Below are 12,096 nucleotides of genomic sequence, written 5' to 3' on the forward strand. Positions count from 1 at the left end.
CAGAGCCAGAGAAAGAGAAGCTGGAGAGGCTTAGCAGAAGGTTAGGGGAACAAAGTCAAAGCAAAAGAAAACCGACTGCCTCAAAAATCTAGAGAATTCAGTTATCCTACGGTGGGGACGGACAGGAGGCAAATGTAATACTCCCCCAACTTACATCTAACCCACAGGATATATACCAAACAAAGCAAACATGGGCCTTTTAAAAAATGTGTTTAGACACAATGAGCTTCCCAGTGGCATAACACTGTATACACTTCAATTACCCCCAGCTGACTTCCCTCCTTTATAATAGGAGATTCCCACTCTGGCACACCCTAAATGAGAGATGATGTATTAATAAATAAAGTGCAGTAGCAAATCGCACACATTGAAGATATACGTATCGAGCAAAATTACCTCTCATTTTCAATGGCTTACAAATTAACGTGAAGTCCAATTAACATATACCGTCAACTCTCATTGGCATAACCGCAAGAAATATGTTTGCGAAGGCTCTTGACTTAGAACCTCCAGCTCCCTCACGTATTGCGTTGAAAAGAAAATCTTTTTTGCTGAGTCTGCTTCCTTAATTCGTGTTTTACTCATTCAGGGCATTCCAATAAATCTCACAAAACAATGCTGAAATGTGAATTTCAGCAATGTTCACAACCCAGAGTAAGGGGGATTTTGAAGACAATAGGTGTGCTTTGGGGGAGAAGTCGTTTTCACTGAAAAGGACCTCCAGGTCCCGTGAAACTGGAGGAAATCTGCTGTGGTGGGGTAGAGGAGGGGTGGACAATAAAGTAAACCCTGAAAAGTTTACAAAACACGAGCCTCTGTTTACCTCTTGCTCTGCTTCTCTCCTGCTCTCTTCTCCCTCCATTTTGGGGGAAGTTTTGTTTGTTTTGTTTTGTTTTTTGCGTTTTTTTCTCCAGGGTTACTGAGATATAATTGGCGTAAAGCATGGTGGCCTGACTTGCACATACTGTGACGTGATACCGCAGTAAGGTTCACTAGCGTCTTTGCCTCATATAGATACAATAAGAAAAGCAAAAAAACAAAAGTTGCTCCCTGCCTAAGAACTCTTGGGATCTACTCTCTTAACTTCCTTGTATACCATACCACAGTGTCAACTCCTTTTCTCTACCCCCCTTCCCCCCATTATTTTGTTCCTGCCTTTGATTCTTGTTTCTACTGGACTCTTATCTTTTCTGATATCAGACATCACAGCTGTCACAGTTCATGGGTGACACACTTGAGAACTTGTCATTTGCTTTTCCTGAAGCCCAGTCTGCCCAGAATTCGCAGGCCATCCCATCAGGGCAGGGTGATTCCTGGGTGATGGAGAGCCCCTGAAGGAAAGAAGGAGCCAGTAAGGGAAGTGATTATAAGGCCAGTTTCAACAGTGAGCCAAGGGCAAGTCAGTTCTGTGACAGGACAGCCTGATGGGGCTGAACGTGTCCTTTGAAGTGCTCATACTCACTTGTAAATGGTCCCACGCACCCAATACTGGCTACCCTTCTTCCCCTACTGAGATCAGGCACTGAGATCCAGAACATACACGAGGCAGCCTCTGGTTTAAGCGGCTGCTGGTGGCTTAGTTAACTGGTACAGTTTCAAAAATGTAGGGGCACCTACCTTTCATTCTTAAGGTTCAGTGTATGCCTTCCTGAAGGAGTTTAAAATGTAGTGGAATCCTTTTCCCCAATTCTTTTTTTTTTTTAATGTTTATATTTTGAGAGAGAGCGAGAGGCTGTGAGAGTTCATGCCAGCAAGGGAGAGGCAGAGAGAGAGAGAGGGAGAGAGAGAATCCCAAGCAGGCTCCATGCTGTCAGCACAGGGCCTGATGCGGGGCTCAATCCCATGAACCGTGAGATCATGACCTGAGCCGAAATCAAGAGTCAGATGCTTAACCGACTGAGCCACCCAGGTGCCCTCTTTTCCCCAATTCTTTTTTTTTTTTTTTTTTTTAATGTTTATTCATTTTTGAAAGACAGAGACAGAGCACAAGCAGGGGTGGGGCAGAGAGAGAGGGGGACACAGAATCTGAAGCAGGCTCCAGGCTCCAAGCTGTCAGCACAGAGCCCAACACGGAGCTCAAACTCATGGACTGTGAGATCCTGAGATGAAGTTGGACGCTCAACCAACTGAGCCACCCAGGTGCCCTCTTTTCCCCAATTCTTTTTGTTTGTTTTTTTTAATTTTTTTAATGTTTATTCATTTTTGAAAGACAGAGAGAGACAGAGCACAAGCAGGGGTGGGGCAGAGAGAGAGGGGGACACAGAATCTGAAGCAGGCTCCAGGCTCTGAGCTGTCAGCACAGAGCCCGACACGGGGCTCGAACTCACGAACTATGAGATCATGACCTGAGCCGAAGTCGGATGCTCAACCGACTGAGCCACCCAGGCGCCCCTCTTTGCCCCAATTCTTAACCTAAAATAGTTCACAGCTGAAGGAGAAAAGTGAAAAGGAAGGCATTAAACATCATTTTGGCAACCGGGACAAAATAATAGACTTTCAAGGTCCCAAAGCCTCAGAGGCACCCTGCCATGTGACTCAGCCTCGGGGTCTCTGAACTGAACGTGGGCTCTGCCTGCTGGTCTGTACGCGTGGCTGGCGTGTCCAGTCCAGACACTGTTGTGGACTACCACGCATTCTTTCTGCAAGTCACAGTGCACCTTTGAGATTCCAAGATAAACAGCTCAGAACAAAGCTCGCTTCAACTTCTGTGCACACCAAACAGGACACACGACCAAACAGCGTCTCCATTGTATTTGGGGGCGGGGCGGAAGCGATGACCTAGTTCTGTTGCACTATCGGATTTTAATAGGATCGGGGACCTGGCAGGGCTCCAGGCTCTGTGTGGCCCGACACCCACGCCCCGTGCTCCATTCCCCGATCCCCCCGTCCAGGTCAGCTCCTCGCGGCCCCACAACAGATGGGCAGCTCAAACTGCTCTGCTCTGCAGATTTTTCTCCCCTCGAAAATGAATACAACATGTTTCCAAATCTCAACCAGATCTTGAGAAAATAGGAACGGCCAGAGGACTTCTTTGGAGTTATGGTTGTACAGTTTCCCAGACTTGGGGGAGAGACGTGATTTGTGCTTTTCTGGCAATCGCGTGGCCTCTTAATTTTTCCATAGACTTCCCAGTTTAAGTTTAGGGAAGGCAATGGAAAAAGAATGCAAACATTTATATATGTGCTGTGTGTGTCACGAGGTCTCCGAGCTTTCTGGTAGCCTGTTAACCAGAGCGCTCAACAAGGCATCACAGGAGACCACAGGGTGCAGCGTGTGGGGTGAGGAGGGGGCTCGTGGAGGGTGCCTCCCTTGTGAGGAGACCCTTCTGTGGGCCCAGCTCTGACACAAGGCGTCTCCATTCGCCTCCCTGGGCCTCAGTTTCCCTTTCAGGCAAGTAACTGCCTCAGAAGAAATGGGACTTGCAGGACCCTCCAGTTCTAAGTTTTATAAACAGCCCTTCTCCAAGATTAAACGATGTTTGAATGTGCATAAGTGTCAAATGTCTACCCTGCCCTTAAATGTTGTGATACGATGTTTATAATACAGAAGAAATACCAGCTCTCCCAGCTCTCCCTGCAAGGAGAGGGCCTAGGCCTGCAGGAAAGCATCCACACAGACGTTGGCAGCGAATGTTAAAAGCTAAGGGAATTTTTGTTGCTGTTGTTAATGGGAGTGGCACGGTCTCTGATTTGCTTTGAATTTCTGCCTTTGTATGATTTCAGTGTAGTTCAGTCCTGACCGTTTTGAGGCACTTACGTGCCTAGACAGGTGTTTGGTACCACTGGAAGGACAAAAGAGGAATAAATGTCCACCCTCGCACCAAGGCATTAACCCCACTTGCTGAGGCCTCAGGTACATGCAGGGGATATTGAGGCGACAAATGAACAGCGTTTGCCAACAAAATATGGCGCTAAATAGGCAAATGACGGGAGCTGAGAATGTAGTCCTTTCCTCAAAGAGCTTGATGGGGAGGGAGGACATTTTCAGAATCACACAAGTATTTAAGAGCAGATTATGATTAGTGCTCCTGAGCACTCAGAATCCCCTGGGGGGGTTGTTCAAACAGATTGCTGGGCGCACCTCCCAGCATCTCACACGGTAGGGTAGGCCTGGGTGGGGCCCAGGAATTTGGATCTCCAGCAAGTTCCCAGGCAGTGAAGAGCCTGCTCCCCCAAGGAAAAACTGCGAGATGCCAAGAGAGTTTGAGACTGGGGAGTCGGGAAGGCCCCTCGGAGGAGGAGTCAGAGAAGGAAAGAGGAGGTGGAAAGACATTCCAGGCAGAGGCCCTCTTGTGGGCGAGGGCCTGAGGGAGGTTGAGAGAGCCCAGAGCAGGAAGAAGGGGAAGGAGGGGGGGTGGGGGGTTCCGGAGGAGGGGCTGACGTTCAAGGCCTGGGGCTGCCCAGGAACTGTGAGGCCGGAGAAAGGCTGAAGGCAAGAAACATGATGTGATCAGGTTTGAGTTTGGGAGTATGTGTATTGCCCTCCACCCCCAGCCCAGCGACCTGTGTCCTCGGTCTCCTCTGTCACCCCTGGCTCCTGTGATGTTCTCACCCAAGCATCCCCCTTCTCCTGGGGGCCAAGTCCACATTCCACCCTCAGGAGTGGTGGGAATATATGAAAGAACTTCTGAGCTCTCTGTTGCAGGCCATATGGTCCCTGTCACATCTGAATTAAAGGTGTTCGAAGGGAGGACAGAATTTATGGGTACTGAGACAGAAGAGAGGGTCCCATTGTGTGTGCAGTTGGAAATAAAACCTGCTTCTTGCACCCAAGAATAGAAGGGTTAAAATAAAGTCTGTAGTCACAGTTCTGTGTCCCAAAAGGCCTCTGCCGTGACAGCCAGTTAAATGAGGGAGGGGGCACTTTGCAGAACAGCAGTTTCCCATCTTGAGACTGAGGCACGGAGGCAGCATCGACCCCCCTCTCTTGAGAAATGAATCCTGGGCAGGGGCGCCTGGGTGGCTCAGTCGGTTAAGTGTCTGGCTCTCAGTTTCAGCTCAGGTTATGATCTCACAGTTCGTGGGTTCGAGCCCCACATCAGGCTCTGCGCTGACGGTGTGGAGGCTGCTTTGGATTCAGTCTTGCCCCCTGTCTCTCTCTGCCCCTCCCCCACATGCTCGCATGTTCGCGCACGTTCCTCTCTCTCTCTCTCTCTCTCTCTCTCTCACACACACACACACACAAAAATACATAAAAACTGAAAACAACAACAACATCAACAAAAAACAAATGAATCCCGGGCAGCCAACAGAGTCTGCAGTCACTGTAACATAATGCCCTCTGTCTGGTTCAAAGCCACCCAGAAGGGCCTCTCTGGCTCCACTCCCAGGACCATGGTGGTGCAGTGGACCATTGCCCGCTGAGACTTGGCCTTGTTGAGAAGTGAGGTCTCTCTCCGGGGCCACTTGCAGGCTTGTGTGACCTCTGCTGGGAACTTTCACCATCATACCTCTGCACGCGTGTCTCCATTAAGCGAGAAAGGCATTACCAAGGCGTAGGGGCCCAGACACGGATTTCTGCAGCCCTGACAACATTTCAGGGTGCAGCAGCTTTGGCCTTCGGACAGAGGTCTTAAGAACAGAGACGTCAGCGGGTTCCGTTTTCAATCAGTGTGCTGTTGCCAAATGCTGCGTGGGTCTCTCTGTAGACGGAAAGCCTTGCTTCACACTCTCAGGGTCCCGTCTTCCACTCACGGGTCCTTTCACAGCCTAATATGTATGCAGTAGACCTCGCATGAGTGTAAATGTCCGTTGCACTGAATCTTTCATGGGCTGCCCCGTCCTCCACAAGTACACATTTTGGAACTCAAAATCACATTTGCGCTTTGCTTCTTTTTACCCAGAAAGGGCTCTGCCTGCCTCTCCCGTCAGCCACCATAGGGGGACCTTTCTAATGCTTTCCTCTCCTCTCCTTCATGCAGGAAGCTTACGTGATGGCCAGTGTGGACAATCCCCATGTGTGCCGCCTCCTGGGCATCTGCCTGACATCCACGGTCCAGCTCATCACACAGCTCATGCCCTTTGGCTGCCTCCTGGACTATGTCCGAGAGCACAAGGACAACATTGGCTCCCAGTACCTGCTCAACTGGTGTGTGCAGATTGCAAAGGTAAGTCGACGTGGAAGCCCACCCAGAGGGGTTGTGCACAGAGCAGGGCCTGGCTCCGAAAGTAGGGCAGAGATGCCCACTAAACAGGAGGTGCAGCTGCCTTAGCTCGCGGTGCCTGTCCCTCATGGCCTGGGAGGATGCGGTCATTCGTGGGAGCCCCGAAGAAAAACAGCAAGGGGAAAAAAATAAAGACAGCTGGAAAATCGACAATTGGGTTCTCCATCCTGGGACAACTAAGTTTGCCGCGAGGGTACACGCGTGAGTGTGCTTGTGTACCCAGACACACAACATACGCTCTCCTTTATTTTGGTTTCAGTTGAATTGATTGCCTTTGGCATCAAATCAGTGCCTGTCCCACTGCACGTTGAAAATCTAATGATATGACTACATTTAAACAATTTTCTCTTTATTAGGTGTTAGTATGATTTGATGGCCAATGCTCTTATTTCTCTGGCGTCCTTTGTGTTGACTATTACGGTCAAGATGTGGCTTCTGCCCAGTCGGGACTTGATAACAAGGCAAGCAGGGAGGCTGAGGCCGAGACTGGGACTCAGATGGCAGTGTGGCTGTGACGACAAGGGCAGGTGCTGGGTGCGAGACCTAGCAGGTGAACAGGTGCTTCTGCTGCTTCACTGGGACTCCTCATGTGCCCACCCCTCCTCTGTTAACAGGCCTGATCCAGAGCGAGGGAGGGCAGATAACTCTGACAGTGGCCAGGTGGCCCTACCTGTGTGCTGAGGACAGAAGCAGAGCCATGTGCTGGGTATTTAACTACCCATCTGGCCTCCAAAGGACTTGTACTTTAATCTCAAAACTCCCCCCCCCCTTTTTTTTAATGTTTATTTATTTTTGAGAGAGTGCAAGGTGGGGAGGGGCAGAGAGAAGGGGACAGAGGATCTGAAGCGCGCTCTGTGCTGACAGGCCGACAGCAGTGAGCTCGTTGCGGGTCTCGAACTCACAAACCGCGAGATCATGACCCAAGCCGAAGTCGGTTACTGAACCGATGGAGTGGACCAGGCTCCCCTCAGACCTCTCTCTCTTGATCCCAGCACTGCATCAGTTATTTGCAACCCAACTGGCCAAATTCTGTTTTTTCCTGGCAGTGTTTTACTGGGTTGAATTTGGGGAGTTTGTGGGCAGGCCCCTTTCTGAGCATGTATGTCATTGACATTGTCTGTCTCCCCAGTGCGGCAGGGTGTGGAGGGGTGTGCTGGGGCCACAGAGTCAGAAAGCCTGTCTTCCACCACATGTTGTTTGGTTCCTGCCTGCTCACATCACCCCTCGTCGTGGTGGTAGTCAGTCCTGTGGAATTACTTGGCAGTGTTCTGATCTTAATTCCTAGCAGGTGTGCGAGGTGACTGATAGGACAAATAAAACATGTCTGGGGCACTGGCCAGCCAGTGGATGCCCATAATACCACAGGACAGACTCTTGCTGAGAGCACCGGCACCAAGGGAACGCAGGCTCCTTTCCTGAATCTAGGGTTCTGGGCCACGTTGGCCAAGTGGGAGGCCACCTCCCAGGATGACCAGAGAGCAGCACGTTGCTGTTTGTTTATTCCGGTGCCATCTACAGCTGCCGGAGGCTCCCAGCACCCTGGGAAGTGGGGGGGGGGCTCTCCTCCTCTCACCATCTCTAGTCGCCTGGTGTTCCTGTCATTCTCCCAGCCATACCCTGGCCACAGAGCAGAGGGGTTATTCGTGTTATTAGAGAACAGCCCTGGAAGTGTGGGGAGCCATGCCTCCGATGCTGTGGTTTCATGAAAATGCTCATTATTTCTGTGACTGGTTTAGTTTCCTGAGGCTGCCACAAATTGTCACAGACTGGTGGCTTACCACAATGGTAACTCACCCTGTCATGACTCTGCAGCCCAGCAGTCCAAAATCAAGGTGCCAGCTGGGCCATGCCCTGTCTGAAGGCTCTAGGGAAGAATCTGTCCTTGCCTTTCCTTTTTTGGTAGCTCTAGACATCCCCAGGCTCCTGGCTGTGTCCCTCCAACCTCTGCCTGAGTCTTCACATAGCCTCCTTCTCTATGTCTCAGTCAAAATTGCCTTTTCCATTCTCTTAAAAGACACCTGTCACCCCTAAATCCAGGGTGATTTCATCCGAGACCTTTACCTGGTTACATCTCCAACACCCTGTATCCAAACAAACCAGGTCACTTTCTGAGGCTCCTGGTCAGCATGAAACTCAGGGACCCTATTCAGTCCGGAGCAGTGGCTGATCTGGGGGAAGAGGTGGTTAGCCCCAAGTAGGTTTTACTGAATATAGAATTATTCCTAGAGGTCTGCTCATACACTGACTCCTGAACCCAGAAATTCTCACTTAGCTTTCTTCCTCGATTATCTAAGGCAACAAACTGGGAGTATGGCCCTCCGTACCTTGCTTTATTTGCTTTATTTTCTTTTAAGCACATCTTGCTACCTGGGAAGATGTGGCTTATGTACTTGTTCACTCGAGTGTGTGCCCACCTGCCCCATCTGGAAGGTGAGCCCTGGAAGAGTGGGTGTCCTGGCCGCATCGCTACCCGGGGCAGAGCGTCCAGATCTCTGTATATCCACGGCTGGCTTCTCCTCCCAGATTCATGAGGCCCACTTCACCAGAGGGTGCCAAGAGACTGAGCATTTCTTCTCTAATTATCTCATGGCAACCACCAGCTCCACGAAAGTGACATTTCTTGCGATGGGGCACATAGCCTCAGCAAGTTTTGTCCAATACAGAACTGTGTTTACGAGTCAGCAGAGTGTAGATTCAAATCTCAGTGGTGGCATTTATTAGCCATGTGACCTCCGGCAAGTTGCTTGTCTTTTTGTGCCTAGTCTCTTTGGCTGTAAACGAGATTCTGCCATCGGTCCTCCCGGGTGGCGAGGACAACCCCATTTAGCCTCTGTGACGCATCTATCATGGTTCCCGCATGCATGTGGTGCTCACTAAATGCTCCCTCTCTCCGTTTCTTGCCCCGTATTTTTGGCTAAGTTTTGTTGCATCAACAAGTGAAATCTAAGCTGAAATGCTGTCTTCCTCCAGTTGTACATCCGCTTTCATTTAGTAGAGCATCTCCTGTTTCCGGATCTTCTCGCAGTCGTGAGGTTGTTTTTTTTTTTTCCTCTCTCTCCTTTGCAACCTTACGTTTCAATCTGCCTGACCCCTGGTGTCTACAAAGTTGGAAGTGTATTTTACCCTAAACACCAGCTTCTCCGACCAAAATGGAAAAAAAAACCACACAAACATAAATATGCTGGTAGCCACAGCAAGGAGGAATTCAGCTTTGCCTGGGCCCTGTCATAGGAGTTACCAGAGTCCCCGAGTTGAGTTTCCAGGGCCTGAGAGTTCTGCAAGATCGTTCTCCGTATAACGTTACTCACAATTTCAGCCCGTTAATTGAAATCCACTATTCTGTCTATTGTACTTTGTTTAGCTCTACTTCACATTGATGTTCTTCCAGGTGGTGGCTGTTAGCGGTCTGGGATAGATTTGCTCTCTAATTCAGAAGAGAAATCTTTTCCCACTCTATTTGAATAGCTGTAGTGATGGAGTGCCTGTCCCGGAGGGAAAGGAAAATAATGGTTTCCTCAGTTGTGAAGAGAGAAATTTGCTCTTGGGTTAGTGACTTTTTATCTAAGTATGAAATGCTGTTTTTGAAACCACCCAGAAACACTTAGTGGCTGACCAGAAACTAAACTCGTGGCATTTTTAAAGTGGGATGCATTGACTTATAAAAGTCCTGCATTGATTTACAAAGGCATGGACTCTCTTGGGAAGTTTTCTCAATATTGATGGAGAGCTGCCCACTGTTAGGCAAGTTTATTTTCCTGGCTGAACTGCTGAGAGGACAAATTATATCACCTGGGCAAAAGGAAAAGAAAAGAGAAGGAGGAAGGGACTCGGTCAGGATGGGACTGGGAGAGCAGAAGAGAGCCACAGCCCCTCACCATACACGGTGAAAATGGATTCTATTCTCCGGTCTCAGGACCGCCACCTGCCCCCAGTCAGAAAGATCTTTGTTTCCTAAGCTCCTGGCTCATGAGGCCGGGTAGCTCCCACTTGCTGGGACTTAGCTGCTTCAGAAAGTGTATCCACTCTTTCTGGCTACATAAGGCAGCTAGTAAGTCCGAAAATATATCAGATGGCACAATAATGTTATAGTATGTTCTAATCTGAAAGATCCTATTATCCTATCATCCATCTCTTGGAAAATACCCCTCAGAGTATCCGTTGTCCCGCACATTATTGCAAAGTCCTGCAGGAAAGCAAGCTCTCCAGACTGTGCTTAATCCGTCATTTTCCCAAACCTTTGGGACGAAAGAACTTTCTCATCACCTAACCCTGATTAAGATCTCACGGAGTTGAGTTTTCAGGGAATTGGCATACATCAAGGATCCTCGGGATCAGGCCCCAGTGGGGTTTGAAGACAGAAGGCAGGAGGCGGCAGAGGCTCTCGGGAAGACATGGACTGCAGGGCCATTCTCTGACCACAGCTCAATGGGCACCAAACCATGCTTAGGTCAGGCTGTGAGATACAGTTTAATAAGGACAAACTTAAAAAGTTAGTTCAAAGCTTTCATTTTGGAAGTACACGAGATTACTTGGTGTGGTGTAAGTTTATTTGAAGAAGCCCCAGGTGTTTTCATGGGCCACACATTTGTCAGAACCGTCACTGCCTGGGAGCCGCTAAAAGGGGGAGGAGACAAGATGGGCAGAGCCATTCGCAGGTTATCAGGTCCAGGTGAGGAGAAAGAAGTGCTCGTTCTACCCTGATGTAGCCGGAACATTCCAGGCCACGTATGTTCGGTTCTGGGTGCCCCGTCATGAAACCCACGTTGACAAACTCTACTGTGGTCATAATAGATGAGCAGGGGTGTGAGAGAATGAAAATCATGCTGGCTGAAGAACTAGGAAAAGAACTACAGTCTGTTAGTCTAACCAGGGTGTCGTGGCAAAGAGACACTCCATTCTCTGGAACTTCAGATGCACAGGCTCCTGGTCCCGCCTGGGCTCTGGCCTTCCCACTCAGGTCAGCTCCCTCTACACTCCAGGTCAGGATTCATCAAGGTGAGGTTCAAGGTGCAGCCCAAGGGTGCTGATTCACCACTGACCTCTGCTCCGTCCTCAGAAAGGACGACTTCCAGGAGCTGATTCCCCTGCAAAGCACCCTCCTCCGTAAACACCTAGGCAACAAGACAGATCAGCAACAGAGCCAAACAGTAGATCCAGTTACCAGACATTTCAGTTATTTGGATTATTTTTTACTTATTCTCGAATGTTCCACAAAAGGTTACAGTTGCATTTAATCAACCTAAATGATCGCTTTGCAGGAAGTCATTAAAAAGCCAAAAGTTACTGTGCTATTAAAATATCAAAGCATCAAAATACCAACGTTTAGATATTCCATTTCATCATTTCTTGGGTGTGTATGTGCCAGTATTAGGAATCGTGTGAAATAGATGTATAAATAAGATGAAATTTCTTATCTCCCCAGTTTATAAGCCAGTGAGGGAACCGGAGCCACACAGCTAGCAGTGTTGCAGGGAGTGAATGGTCAGAGCAGGAGAGCTGGGTGCACGGAGGACAGACTCCCGCAGGCTGCTATGAAGAACACAAGGGGTCCGGCAAGGTGGGCTCAGTCTGTCAGCCAGGCACCAGGTGCTGTGAGGACAGTGGGGAGGGGACAGGGGGGGAGGGGGATGGGCAGGGGATGGGCACACCAGCCTGTGCCTTAGACTCGAGAGTTCTGTGCTGGAGACGTGAGTGAGAGGCCTGACCCGCCTGTTGGCAGTGAGCACACAGTGAGAGGTGGCCATCCCACAGTGTCAGGAATGCAGAGCAGCTCAGGGCTCTGAGAGCTGGGCTGCTGCGGGAAGGGAAGGCAGGGTGCGGAGCTAGAGAGGAGGAGGGGAGGCCCCGGCAGGGCCAAGAAGACAGCTTCGGATGAAGAAAGCAAAGGACGCCTCTCGGGAATTTATTCACGATCAGACTTTTTGGGAAAGTGG

The 12,096-nt window shown here is 49.7% G+C and overlaps 1 protein-coding gene across 3 annotated transcripts in view; it reads left to right on the top strand.

Annotated features, from left to right (window-relative positions):
• Nucleotides 1–12,096, top strand: part of EGFR (epidermal growth factor receptor) — a 211,213-nt gene that overhangs the window by 178,349 nt on the left and 20,768 nt on the right. For all 3 annotated transcript variants that reach the window (XM_047850321.1, XM_047850320.1, XM_047850322.1), the window contains one exon: nucleotides 5,921–6,106. In XM_047850321.1, coding sequence (XP_047706277.1) covers nucleotides 5,921–6,106 — 186 coding nt within the window. The remainder of the gene's footprint in view (nucleotides 1–5,920; nucleotides 6,107–12,096) is intronic.

The sequence above is a fragment of the Prionailurus viverrinus genome, chromosome A2, assembly GCF_022837055.1.
Source record: "Prionailurus viverrinus isolate Anna chromosome A2, UM_Priviv_1.0, whole genome shotgun sequence".
In the NCBI taxonomy this organism is placed as follows: Eukaryota; Metazoa; Chordata; class Mammalia; order Carnivora; family Felidae; genus Prionailurus; species Prionailurus viverrinus.